The sequence below is a fragment of the Hyperolius riggenbachi genome, chromosome 8, assembly GCF_040937935.1.
Source record: "Hyperolius riggenbachi isolate aHypRig1 chromosome 8, aHypRig1.pri, whole genome shotgun sequence".
Lineage (NCBI taxonomy): Eukaryota > Metazoa > Chordata > Amphibia > Anura > Hyperoliidae > Hyperolius > Hyperolius riggenbachi.
In genome coordinates, this window is record NC_090653.1 from 149,189,745 (window position 1) to 149,203,402 (window position 13,658).

A 13,658-nucleotide genomic window follows, 5' to 3' on the forward strand; every position below is an offset into this window, starting at 1 on the left:
ATCTAGCTGCAAACAGCTTCAACAGTATATGATTATTTCTTCCTGTGATACAATGAGAGCAGCCATATTCTGCCTGTCATCATTACACACAGGCAAACTGCTCTGCATCTCCACCCCTCAGCCTGTGAAAACTCCACTCCTCTCTCCTCCCCTCTCTGCCCCTTGCCTCTGAAATCTCTGGCTGGTAACGCCTCCTCCTTTGCGAAAAAGCCTTCTCTTCCCCAGACTGAGCTCCCATGAGCACTTGCTACATGGGACTCACAATGCCTAGGCGCTGGAGGAGCTGTGGGCGAGACTTGTTTAGTTTATAGGGAATTCAGTATTAAAACAAAAAAAAAGTATTTGGCTTGAGGAATGCCCTATAAACTATATGTAAGGGGCACAACTATGCAATGAGTAAACGTTATCTCAGATCCACTTTAAGGGGAAAACAGGCCTGGATGCAAAATGGTTAAAAACCCGACAGATAGTTCTTTTCTCAGTTTTTTTGTTTGTTTGTTTTTACTCCTGCTCTCTTCTGCTTATTCTAACATTAGGGCTGGTTCACACGGGCGCCTGGCGGCTTCTGGCGGTGGCTCAATCTACCAATGCTAAAAGCTTGTCTGCTAACGAGTTTTTTTTTTTAACCCAAAACAAGTTTATTAAGCATCAAGGTAGTGATACAACACTGCCGGTGTGAGGCAGAAATCAAGCACAAAGTTCAGTACATGCAAATAGAATACAATTCCATATAAACATTCTTCCTATATAGGTTTTGATGCAATGGAGCTAGCGCGGAGTACAGGGGGACAAATTTGACATATGTAGTGGGTTCCAGCAAACCAGACAGTGCATACATATATATGTAAACGTGTGTATACTCTTGTTGTATCAGGACTAGAGAGGGTATCTATCTGTTTATCCATCTGTCCCATATTAGGTGAAATTTATTGGGAGCTTTTCTATGCATATAAATGAGTTTCTTATAGGGTATCATATTGTCAACACGCCTGATCCATTCAGCAAGTGTAGGGGGGTTTGGAGAAAGCCACTTAAGGGAAATTTCTTGCCTAGCATGGAAGAGAGTTTGGCTTACGAACAGCTTGTCATTCATTTGAATGTCCTCATCTGTGATAAGGCCTAGTAGGCAGAGTGCAGGGTCAAGTGTGACTGGGCAGCCCATTTTGTCATGCAGAAATGCTACCACCTGGGTCCAGTAGGTGACAACAGTTGGGCATTCCCATATCAGGTGGAGGAACGCTGGGTTGGGTTGTAGACATTTAGGACATTGGTCAGAGCGGTTTTTGTCAAACTTGGCAACTTTTGCAGGAGTAAGATATGCCTGATGAATAATATATAGTTGAGTAAGCCTATCTCTCACGCATGGGGAGGCTAGTCTAACTGCTGCAAGGATATCATCCCAGTCATCGTTTTCTATTTGTAACCCGCATGCAACACATTTGTCTCTTGAGGGGGCATTATAAGTGTCAGCTTTGTGGTGTAGGAGGGCTGAATAGAGTGAGCCAATCATGTGTCTAGCTTGGCCATCTTTAATCAGGCCAATAATTACAGAGGTAGAAGTGGAGATTTGAGCGGATCCAAATTGGGCATTGTAAGCGTGGTGCAGCTGGGTATATCTGAATGCATATTGTGGGGAAAGGGCGAATTTAGCGGCCAAGTCTGAGAATGAAAGCAACCTTCCATTATGTATAATCTGACCAAGGAAAATTACACCTCTAGAGACCCATATGTGGAAGTCAGGTATCTTGGAGAACTCAGGGAGTTTGGGATTTTCCCATAGTGGAGTGTTTGTCTCATAGTCGGTACTAGAGTAGTACTTAAAGGGACTCCGAGCTCAGCGAAAAAAGTAAAGTTGTACTCACCAGGGTCTTTCTCCAGCCCAGTGCTGGTCGGGAGGTCCCACGCCGGCGTCCTGGCTCCTCTCCTTCACCCCGCTCCGGTATGGCTGACAGGCCGCAGCCCGGGCGACACTCGGTGGAGTGTCGGGCTGCAGCTTCCGCGTATGACGCGGATTACGTCACACGCCGGCCGCCTCGCGTCATCACGGCGGCCGGCGTGAAAGTACTGCGCATGCGCGATTAAAGCGCGCATGCGCAGTACTTTCACGCCGGCCGCCGTGATGACGCGAGGCGGCCGGCGTGTGACGTAATCCGCGTCATACGCGGAAGCTGCAGCCCGACACTCCACCGAGTGTCGCCCGGGCTGCGGCCTGTCAGCCATACCGGAGCGGGGTGAAGGAGAGGAGCCAGGACGCCGGCATGGGACCTCCCGACCAGCACTGGGCTGGAGAAAGACCCTGGTGAGTACAACTTTACTTTTTTTGCTGAGCTCGGAGTCCCTTTAAGGACCCACCGCCACACCTTGGTTGCCTGCTCTAAAAGAGTGTTACCAGGTGCCAGACTTGTGAGGGTAGCTCTTATTAGGTTTAGTGCTAGGGAGTTACGGTGGGGATCAATGTCATATCCGTACAGTTCTGGGTTGTAGGAGACATCAGAGATGAACCATGCAGCCATCTGATGCAGCTGGGCTGCCATGTAATATTTCTGAAATGAGGGGAGGGCCATTCCTCCCTCTCCATTGGGGTTTTGCATTATTAGATATTTAAGTTTAGCTCTACCATTGCACCATATCAGACTTAATAATAAAGAGCGTAATTTTTTAAAAAATTGCTGTGTAATATAGATGGGCGAGTGGTGTATAATATATAGAATTTTCGGTAGAAGTACCATTTTGACCAGGTTCACTCTGCCAGCTACTGACAGTGGCAGCTTGGTCCAGGTTCTGCTTTTGTCCCTGACCAACTGGAGCAATGGGTACACCTCGTTTGTTAAGTACTCCCTGGGGTCTAGCTGAATGGTTACTCCTGGGTATTTAAAAGAGTTGACTATCTGTAATGGGGAGGTTGGTAAGGAACCAGAATTGGATGGGGCATCGATTAATAAAACAACCGACTTATCTTTATTTAATTGTAGGCCAGAGTAGTATCCCGACTCCTGAATGACTTCTAGTGCGAGTGAAAGGGAGGGGCCCGGGTCAGATAGGTATAGTATTGTATCGTCTGCATACATAGACAATTTTTCTTGGGTATGTTGGGTGAGTAGGCCTATTATACCGGTGTGTGCACGTATACGGCATGCCAGAGGTTCTGCCGCGAGGGCATAGAGAAGAGGAGAGAGCGGGCATCCCTGTCGAGTTCCACGTTGCAGCTCAAAAGACTCAGATACCCATGAGTTGGTGCATATTCTTGCACAAGGGTCTGTGTAGAGTATACTAACCCACCTCATAAATCCATCCCCAAAACCAAATCTGGATAGCGTAGCTTGTAGATAGGGCCATTCCACAGTATCAAACGCCTTAGCCATGTCTAACGAGGCGACAGCCCGTTGACCTGTATTTAAATGGGTACATTGCAAATTGGCCATCAGTCTACGTATATTTATGGCGGTATTTTTGCCTGGCATAAATCCAGTTTGATCTGGGTGGATTAGGGACAGTATAACTCCATTCAATCGAATAGCTAACATTTTTGCGAGTATTTTAGCATCTACTGGGAGAAGGGAAATGGGTCTATAAGACTCGCATAATACAGGATTCTTTCCTGGTTTGGGTAAAACCACTATTAGTGCTTCGCGCATAGAGGGTGGTAGTATTCCCTTTTCATATGCTTCATTATACATTTCGAGAAGAATGGGGGCTAGGTCTTCCGAAAATTTCTTATAGATCTCGACAGGGATGCCGTCTAGGCCAGGTGCTTTTTTATTCGGAAAGCTAGCTATGGCCATTTCAAGTTCCGCGATTGTAAAGGCTTCCTCAAGCTGTTGTCTCTGCTCAGGGGTAAGCCTAGGGAGGACTATCTCTGAAAGGTATATCTCTGAGTCGCTCTGACTGGCTGGGGATTTAGACTTGTAGAGGTCTGAATAGTAGTCTTTAAAAACCCGGTTAACTTTATCTGGGCCCCTCTCCTCCACTCCAGCTGCATTCAAGATAGAGGATATCACTGGTGGGGATGAGTAATTTTGGGACATTTTAGCTAGCAGTGTGCCGGTACGCTCCCCTTGTTCATAAAATGCTTGCTTTTTAAAAAAGATAGCAGATTTTGCTCTCTCCTCGTTATAGCTGGTCAGCTTGCGGATTAATTTTTGCCATTCCTCATATAGGGGTGGCAAAGGGTTCTGTAGATAGCTTTGTTCTGCTGCCAGGATTTGTGTTTGTATGTTACATTCGTTTAGAGAGTTAATTCTCTTGTATGTTGCCACAGCCCGCATCAGAGTTCCCCGTAGGTAGGCCTTTAAGGTATCCCAGACCAATCCCCGATTTTCTTCATCCCTGTGTATATGCAGGAATTGAGATATATCCCGGGAAATATTATCGTCTGAATTTATAAGCTCAAGCCAGAATGGGTTAAATTTCCATAATCTGGGTGGAGGGGAGAGACCCCAGTCAAAGGTCACCTGTAACGGTGAATGGTCCGATACCAGCCGTGGCAAGACTTTTATATCTAGCACCTTAGGTAGCATATTTGACGAAGCAAGAATGTGGTCCAATCTGGACAGGGTTTTATAGGTAGCTGATGTGCAGGTATAACCTGGATTGTTAGAATGTATATGTCTCCATACGTCTAGTATATTAATTTCTCCAAGAAGTAACGAAAATGACGTTTTCTTATCCGTTTGAGGTGGGAGCCTATCAAATTTGGGATTCTGGACTGCATTAAAATCCCCCATCCATACAGCAGAGATCATGGGGTATTGTAGCATAAAGGTTAGGCCTTCCTTAATTAGGGTGGCTGTGTATGGAGGAGGGATGTAAAATGCCAGGATCAGGAGAGGGATATCAGCTACCTTGCAGTTTATAAATACAAATCTGCCATAGGGATCAATTTTAACTTTTTCCAGATGAAATTGTAGCTTCCTATTTATTAATACTGACACCCCGCGTGACATCTGGGAAAAGGTGGAGTGGTAGGTCCAGCCTATCCATCCGCGTCTAAGACTAAGAATTTTGCCCCCTGTAATATGCATCTCCTGTAGCGCAACTATATCTGTTTTTTGTTTAGAAAGGTACGTTAGTACCATTTGCCTTTTGATTTTGTCGTTCATGCCCCGTACCTTCCACGTAATCAGTGTTAATTTAGAAGCCATTGCATCTGGAATATTAAGTGGACTGGCCTGTGGAAGAAGAGGTAACCCGGATTCCAGCAGATTCTGTAGTAGTACTTGAAGATATAAAAACCCAACAACACACCAGCAGTGAATAACAAGACATACCCATACCCTTTCCCACCCTGCCCCGCTGTAACAGTAAGCGGGGCCTTATACCCATAACTTGAATGCAAAAGCCTACCTTTGGGTGCAGATAAGCTGCGACTCAATAGGTGGCTGGGGTAACAACACATCAGAAGCATGAGGTAAGGGAAACCTTGCATCCGAAACATTGCTGATTTGTGTGAGCACAGAGCATCCGTGCTGAACACATTTTGGAAAAGCACTGACGCATCCTTGACATCTCAAGATTTGTATGCGTATATAAACATGGTAAGACATAGTGTATAACAGATAGTGATCTCCCAAAACGAGGGGGATATTAACTTATAGGTGCAGGAAGCTACGGGTTTTCCCCCTCATTTCGCTTAAAGTAAACAGCACCTGCTCTAAAGATAAATATTCAACAAACTGCCATAGGTAATAACATATTTCAAACACAGAAATCCTAATAAGACTGACTGATACTTAGACTGTCTCAGGTCGGCCCTCTCTGACCACCTAAGCCTTTAACCACACTTCACAGTTGAGTCTTAGCTTATACTGCAGCATTAAATATACGGTGATGTTAGTAACGGCTGCATGCGAACAGGGCCTCACCCATACATCATACATGCCTAGGTGGCTTAATAAGAGAGCAGTATCTAATTCAGTGTAAAGGTGTTAGAGTATACGGAGTCTCACTGGGCCTATGTGACTTTGCTGCCGCGTTTATAGCAGATGTTGACGTGGGGTGTGGTAGTGATTTGTAAAAAAAAGTACTAGTCTGTCTGGGTGTAAAGATGGAGGGCCTTTATATTTATGGAAAGAGGTACCTTGGCAGAGAGTCAAACTGGTGAGCAGGTGTTGAGAGCGTTCCGTAGGTTTACCGTATATGAAGAGATATAGATTCAGGGTGCTTCACCTGGAGGTAAGGGAGCACTTTTCTGAGGGTTAACTTCGATCCATTTGAACAAATGGAGATTGTTTGCACGTGGTGGAGTAGCGGTTGACAAAGTAGTCATGGCCGGCAAGATAGTAGGTACCGGAGGTAACTTGCCGGTGAAGATTGTGGAAGACTTTAGGATGCTTCACCCGGCGGTGGGGGGGCCTGCTTCCGTGGGTCGGCCTCGATCCACTTGAACACCTCCCGGGGATCCGTAAAGAAGTGGGTGCTCTCTCCTTCAACGACACGCAGTTTTGCCGGGTAGATCATGGAATACAATATATTGAGTTCCCTCAGGCGTTTCTTGGCGGCATAAAAGTGGGCGCGCTGTTTTTGTACCTCGGTTGAGAAATCGGGGTAAAACGAGATTCTGGCATTTTGGTGCTTGATTTCTCCCTTCTGCCTGGCTGCTTTGAGTATGGCATCTCTATCTCGATAGTTTAAAACTTTAAATATAAAGGTTCTGGGAGTGGCCCCCGACACCCGTGGGGAGATCCGGTGGGCCCTCTCAATGACAAAGACAGAGGATCTTTTCCGAATATGTCGAGAAGCAGCCGTTTGATAAATTGCTCAGGGTTGTTACCTTCGGCCTTCTCAGGCAGCCCCACCACACGGAGATTCGACCATCTGTTGCGGTTTTCGAAATCATCCTGTCTGGCTTGTATTGCGGTAATCTGCTGCTGTGCGGTAGCGACCGCCGGTTGAAGGGGCCTTGTGGTGTCTTCTAAGGCGCTAATGCACCCTTCTGCGTCAGAGACACGGGAGCGGAGATTTTGAAGGTCTTGCCTTACCAGGGAGACGTCCGTGCGCACTTCCTCTAACTTGGCCGTTATGGCCGCCAAGCTCGCCTGACAGGCAGCGACTCCCTCCAGGATTTGTCCCATCGGGCTGGGGTCTGGTGCGGATTGCAAGGAGTCGTCATCCATCAGTGCCTCCGGAATACTGGCAGTGTCGGAGCAGTCGGCGCCATCTTGGGAGGTATGTTGGAAGCGTTTTAGTTTTGCCACCGCTTCTGATGCACACCTTGTCATGATCGGGGATGATGGCGGAGATTGCCGGGTGGGTTTCCCCGAAGCTTGGGAGGTCTTTTGAGACGCCAGGTTGCTATTCAGGATAGTTTTGATAGGTATCAGCACGGAGCTCTTCTCGGATGTGTCCTCACCCCATGGACTTCCGGTCACGCCCCCCCCTGCTAACGAGTTTTGATTTGACCCTCGCACAGAAGCACCAAACCTAGCCAATACTGGACGCTGCATGCAGCACCCAAGACTAAAGGAGACAATGGAATCTAGCACTGTCTACACAAATAACACGAAAAGCCGGTACCATATTCACTTAAATGGAGGTACACTCAGTCCCTTTTAGCTTCGCTATCACTGCCTGCCAAATACCCCATGTGGTTTTCGGCCCTTACTTATTCAAATTTGAGTTCTTGGTGTCATATAAACAGTGGTGGATTTCTCAGCAGTAGCACAAAAAGTGGTAATAAACTGTTAAACACACAATAATAATTTGTCCGCAGCTGGGCCTTAAAGGACCTCATTCGCGAAAATGTAAAGTACAAGCAAACGTATACAAATGAGAAGTATGTTTCCTCCAGAGTAAAATGAGCCATAAATTACTTTTCTCCTATGTTGCTGTCACTTACAGTAGGTAGTAGAAATGTGCTTCTTATTTGTACGTGTTTTAAATTTTAAGATTTTCGCGACAGTTCCTCTTTAACCATTTCTCTGCTGCGGTGCCGCGTTTCGGCGCAATTGCAGGCGCGCCCCTGTGCCCCCATGCTGTCCCCCGGTAGCCCTGGGATCAGTGAACGGGAACATGGTTCCCGATCATCGATCCATGTCCCCAGCAGAAAAACCGAAGCGCTCTTACTAGAGGCTTCAGTCTTTCTGCAGAAAAAAAATTTCCCCGTCCCCCTTGTGCTTCCGGTTAGTGAGAAGCACAAGGAGAAAAAAATAAACTCAAGGTGGCCATCTACATATTTTTTACACAAAATTTACACATATAACAACTTGTGATAGGGACAAAATTTAAATGGTGTCATAACCGAAACAAACGGGCAAATAAAATACATAGGTTTTAATTATGGTAGCGTGGATTATTTTAAAGCTATAATGGCCGAAAACTGAGAAATAATGATTTTTTTTCCTGTTAAAATGCATTTATAAAAAAAAATAATTCTAAGCAAAATGTACCACCCAAAGAAAGCCTAATTAGTGGCGGAAAAAACAAGATATAGATTAATAAATTGTGATAAGTAGTGATAAGGTTATTAGCGAATGAATGGGAGGTGAAAATTGCTCTGATGCATAAGGTGAAAAATTCCAGCGGGCTGAAATGGTTAATAATCTCAATGTTTTATTTATAACTGAATGTTTTTCACAGACATTGTTATTCTTTGTGTACCCAGTATGCAGATGAACAGCTACATGAAGTCCAGAAAGAAATTGAAGAATTGCAGATTTCCAAACAACACCTGGTTGAATTTCTGTGTGAGGATGAGAATACTTTTCACTTGGAAGAATGCTGCAAAATATTTAGCAGCTTTTGCCAGAAGTTTCACACAGCCATAAAGGTGAGTGGAAACAGCATCTGTATGAACTCCACATATCATGACTGGAATGGTAAATGTCATTTGTGACATTAAAATTCCTGCAGTGTTGAACATTTTTTTTTTGAACCTCACAGATGAAGCAGTATTTCAATATATTTCTTATTTTTTGTCTTATCATGCTATCCCAAACGTCTAGAGCCGAATTCCAGTCATCGGTGTTATTTCAGGCACAACCTCCCATCCCCTGTGAGGCCTGGAACCCACTGCAAAACGCTATCGCTAATCGCAAGCGCTAGCATTTTGTATGAGCAGTTTGTCAGCGGTTTCATGAGCGTTTTAGGAAGTGATTTTACAAAGTGTATCAATTTGCCAGCGATTGATTAGCAATTGGTCCTTTCAATTAATTTTAATTTTGTTACAGTGTGTGTAAGGTTTTGATGAATGATTACGCCAGCGTTTATATACTTTACATTGAAGCATTAACGCTCCCAAAATGCTGCATGTCCTGCGTTTGCGATTTGAGGAATCACAAACGCTTTAGTGGAAGTTGCCCCATCCAATTACATTAGCTGAGCGTTTTGGCAAAACGCTAGCGTTCTGTAACGCTCCAAAAATGCTCTCAAAATCGTCCTTAAGTGGTTCCAGCCCTAATAGTTGGATGGAGCTGCTCTTACAAAAATATGTAGAAAGGTTCAAAATAGGGCAAATGGAGACAGCTGTAAGTGTTGGGCTGACAATGGTATGTGTGTGGGGTAGGGCTAGCTTTAGGGCCGGTTCAGGCTGCCATGTATCCGCCCCCATTGTTTACCTCTTGGGATCCACTGCGTCGCAATTGCATCATCATTGAGAAGAATGGGAGCATTCATCTCATGTCGTTTACCATCGATTACCATCAATTCGGCAAGCTCCTCTGTCAATTGAGATTTCCCTAATGCTACATGAAACTTTGTGGTTACTGTCTCTACTCCTAGGGTTCAAATGCGACAATGAATCAATGGCAAGCAATGTCAAATGCTTTCCTGCGCAGTAGCAGAAAAGCCCTATGCCGAAATGAGCTGTTAGGAGCCGCCGTGGGAACTGCCCCCCCCAGGCACAGTATAGGGTATGAGGGTAAGGTTATGCCAGATAGTGGAATTATCCAAAAGTTAAAGAGACACTGAAGCGAAAAAAATAATAATGATATAAAGGGCCTGATTCACAAAGCGGTGCTAACAGTTAGCACGCTGGTGAAAAGCCCTTTATCACGCCTAAATTCAGTTTAGGCATAAGTTTAGGTGTGATAAGTTTGGGCATGATAAGTTTAGGTGTGATATGTTTAGGCGTGATAAGTTTAAGCACCAACTGGGTTAGTACCGCAGTGCACAGCTGATCAAAAGTTTTGCGCTAGCAAAGTCTGGTGCACTTCGTATAGAATTTAATGGCGCTGCTTTGCGTGCTGGACTTTGCGAGCGATCTAAACTTATCTAAACTTATCATGCCTAAATGTATCATGCCTAAACTTATCACGCCTAAACTGGCTTTTCACCAGGGTGGTGCAATGGTTATCACGCCTATAGTCTCTAACTGGGTTAGCACCGCTTTGTGAATCGAGCCCAATGAATTGGTTGTGTAGTATAGATAATTACTATAAGATTAGTAGCAAAGAAAGTATTCTCATATTTTTATTTTCAGCTATATAGTGTTTTTTATAACATTGCATCATTCTCTAATATTTGCAGTTTACACACTACTCAACACTCTAAATGTTTTTACAGAGCAGTCTTGTGAACTTGGTGAGGAAAGGAATAGCGCTACTTAAAAACAGATTGCATCCTTATGACTACCTGCTTGAGAGTGCAAGCCCCACTAGTGGGATACAATACACACCTAGCATTTTATTTGAATGCTGGGTGTGTATTTTATCCCACTAGTGGGGCTTGCACTCTCAAGCAGGTAGTCATAAGGATGCAATCTGTTTTTAAGTAGCGCTGTTCCTTTCCTCGCCATGTACAAATGAAAGTAACTTTGGTCAGCTGCTTCCATGTAATAGCATTGCTTATTGATGTTTATGCAGAGCTTCTGTTTGGTTTCAAGGTGCGTTTGTAGTTTCTTGGGGGGCTCAGCCCACCTCTAATTGGTGGCCATTCGGAGGTGGCCTGGGGATGCGCTGATCCACCTTTGCGCAGTCTTGTGAACTATTGACCTTTCCTCTGGAGAGAAAAAGAAAATACAGTGACTGACAGTTGAGATAACAAGGTTCAGAAGACAGCTCTCTGCGACTTTAAAAGTAGTGGAGCTCAATATCTTTTTTGCCATAGATAACAACTGTGCAGGCGCAGACCATACTGGGCCTGCGCTGTACACTCCTGGTGACATCAGCGGGAGCAAGGACATGGCAACACAGGCGCAGTGGTTTTCAGGCTTTAAAGTCTGAAATTCCAGAAGAGAACCGGAGGTGGGGCCGGAGCATCGGTGAGTGGCTGCGCGGGCACAGGATGTCTGCGGGGGACCATTAGAAGCCCTGGGTAAGTTCAACTCATTTTCCCCCAACAGTATTCCTTTAACTCTTCCTGTACTGGAAACAATATTAGACATATGTCTCTGCTCCTAATGTTTTATTTCTTAGCTGTACTACACATGCTGTACTACACATACATATCATTATATCATACATTTTTTTCCGCTTCAGTGTCTCTTTAAAAGAGAACTGTAGTGAGAGATATATGGAGGCTGCCCTGTTTATTTCCTTTTAAGCAATACCAGTTGCCTGGCAGCCCTGCTGATCTATTTGGCTGAAGAAGTGTCTGAATCATACCAGAAACAAGCATGCAGCTAATCTTTTCATCTGTCAAAATTGTCAGAAAAACCTGATCTGCTGCATGCTTGTTCAGTGGCTATGGCTGAAAGTATTAGAGGCAGAGGATCAGCAGGATAATCAGGCAACTGGTATTGCTTAAATGGAGATAAACATGGCAGCCTCCATACACTCTCTCTACAGTTCTCCTTTAAGGAACAACCCTAAATGTAGGGACAACTATTGTCTTCTATTTCTCATTGTGGCATTATGAATCAGCACTGTCCACAATTGTTACACACAAACACATTTTCAGAAGTAAGGTGAAAAATCTTAAGGTGGCCACACGCCATAACATTTTTTAAATTTCTTTACAATTCAAGAATTACAATCAATTTTTCTGATTAATTTTAACATTTAAAAAAATTTGATCAGTGGATCACGTGTGTTCAATTTCTCCCCAATTATGAAAAAAAGGAGTGAAAACTCTGAATGCTTGCATCTATAAATCAAGAAATTAACAATCTGCCCTATTCAATTTTCATAAAAATGTATCAGAGAAATCCTCCACTCCCAATCTTCTTTTCTAAAGAAAAATTGGGAAAATTAGATCAGATTTCTCAAACAAATACATAAAATAAGCCTTCAATTTTCTTTACAGCTGATCATTTTTATGGAATTGCCATAAAATTGGATCGTTTTATTGTATTGTGTGTGATCTGCTACACATGTTCTCAACACAACAGGGGCATGTTGAGAAGAAGGCTCACACTCACCTTCTGGACCTCTTTTACATTCTGCTTGTTTACACAGTATCCCTGACTAATGGGGGAGGGAAAAGCAAATGCATTCCATACTCACTGCAAGTTTGCACACATTTATGCAAATTCTCACTCACAGTCACCAGCTGGCTACTGTGCCTGCATTTGTATGTACCTGATCTGGTGTGACAAATCACAGGCAGGTTTGCATCAGATATACACAGGAAGCAGGGACAACAGAGAGGGAGCTAATACAGTACAGTGTACTAATAAACTACTAGCTGCGCAGCAATATCCTAACCATCCCATGCCCCAAAAATGCAGATCTTGGTTTGAGGAAGAATTCCCATTGGTCTGTTGCAATCCAGTGGGGAGCCTAATGTTTCTAATGGGGAGTGGATTTGTATACCAGCGCTGCTACCATGGAGTGGACCTTAGTGTCAGTGCAGAAAGTATTCATGCACAGTAGTGAAATGTTGTCTTTATTTTGCTTAAACGCTCATATCTACGATTTTGCATGTAAATCTTAGGGAAATCTTACATGTGAAACTCACCAGTAAATAAGTTATGTGCAAGCACATAAACTAGCAGAGCAGCAGACATGAACACGTGGGAAGAAATGAACATATGGGGTTAAATTCAGAACAACTGCTCTGCCTCTCTCACTTCCTCTTGTTAAGTAGCATAGAACATGATACAGACAGACACTCTCAAAAAGCATTTAAAAAAAGCCTTGTCTCAGTCATTGTTTTAATCACTAACACTGGTTGTATCATCTCTCACGCATGAGAAAAACATTATCTAGGGCTTGCAGCCTACAGGAAGCACGAGATATTTTTTAGTCATGCACAAAGCTCTGCAGAGAGTTATACTTATGGAAACATCTGAATATTCAATACCTGCTCTGTTGTTTCATCACATATTGACCATTGTCACATACGTATAGCTAGGAATCCTCAAAATGGAAGGTAAGTATAGTTTTGAGGGTTATGCTGGGAATACACATTTCGTTTTTGCCTTCGTTTAAACCTTCGTTTCGATTGTGCCTTTTGTCCTTTTCGACCCCGAAATAATCGACCGTACGGTTAATATCACCACCCACGGTTTTTTGTTTTTTTTTCGATTCTGATGGTTTCGTTTTTCCAATGATCGAAGGCTGCAAAGAAACGAAACGTAGTACAGGGACGGACGGCATAAACAAATATATAATCGATCTGAACAGCCATCAAGCCTACCAATGGCTCGATTAGATGGATAAAGAGAGATAATATCAAACATGTTCGATCACTAGTCGTTCGTTTTTGGGGTCTATTAATCGAAACTATAATGAGATTATGACTATTTTCACATACGTTTTCAACACTCGATTCGTTTACCGAAC

At 43.9% G+C, this 13,658-nt stretch overlaps 1 protein-coding gene across 4 annotated transcripts in view; it reads left to right on the forward strand.

The window, feature by feature from the left end:
- LOC137527112 (inverted formin-2-like) overlaps positions 1 to 13,658 on the forward strand; it is a 137,450-nt gene that overhangs the window by 116,243 nt on the left and 7,549 nt on the right. For all 4 annotated transcript variants that reach the window (XM_068247512.1, XM_068247515.1, XM_068247514.1 and 1 more), the window contains exon 11: positions 8,600 to 8,764. In XM_068247512.1, coding sequence (XP_068103613.1) covers positions 8,600 to 8,764 — 165 coding nt within the window. The remainder of the gene's footprint in view (positions 1 to 8,599; positions 8,765 to 13,658) is intronic.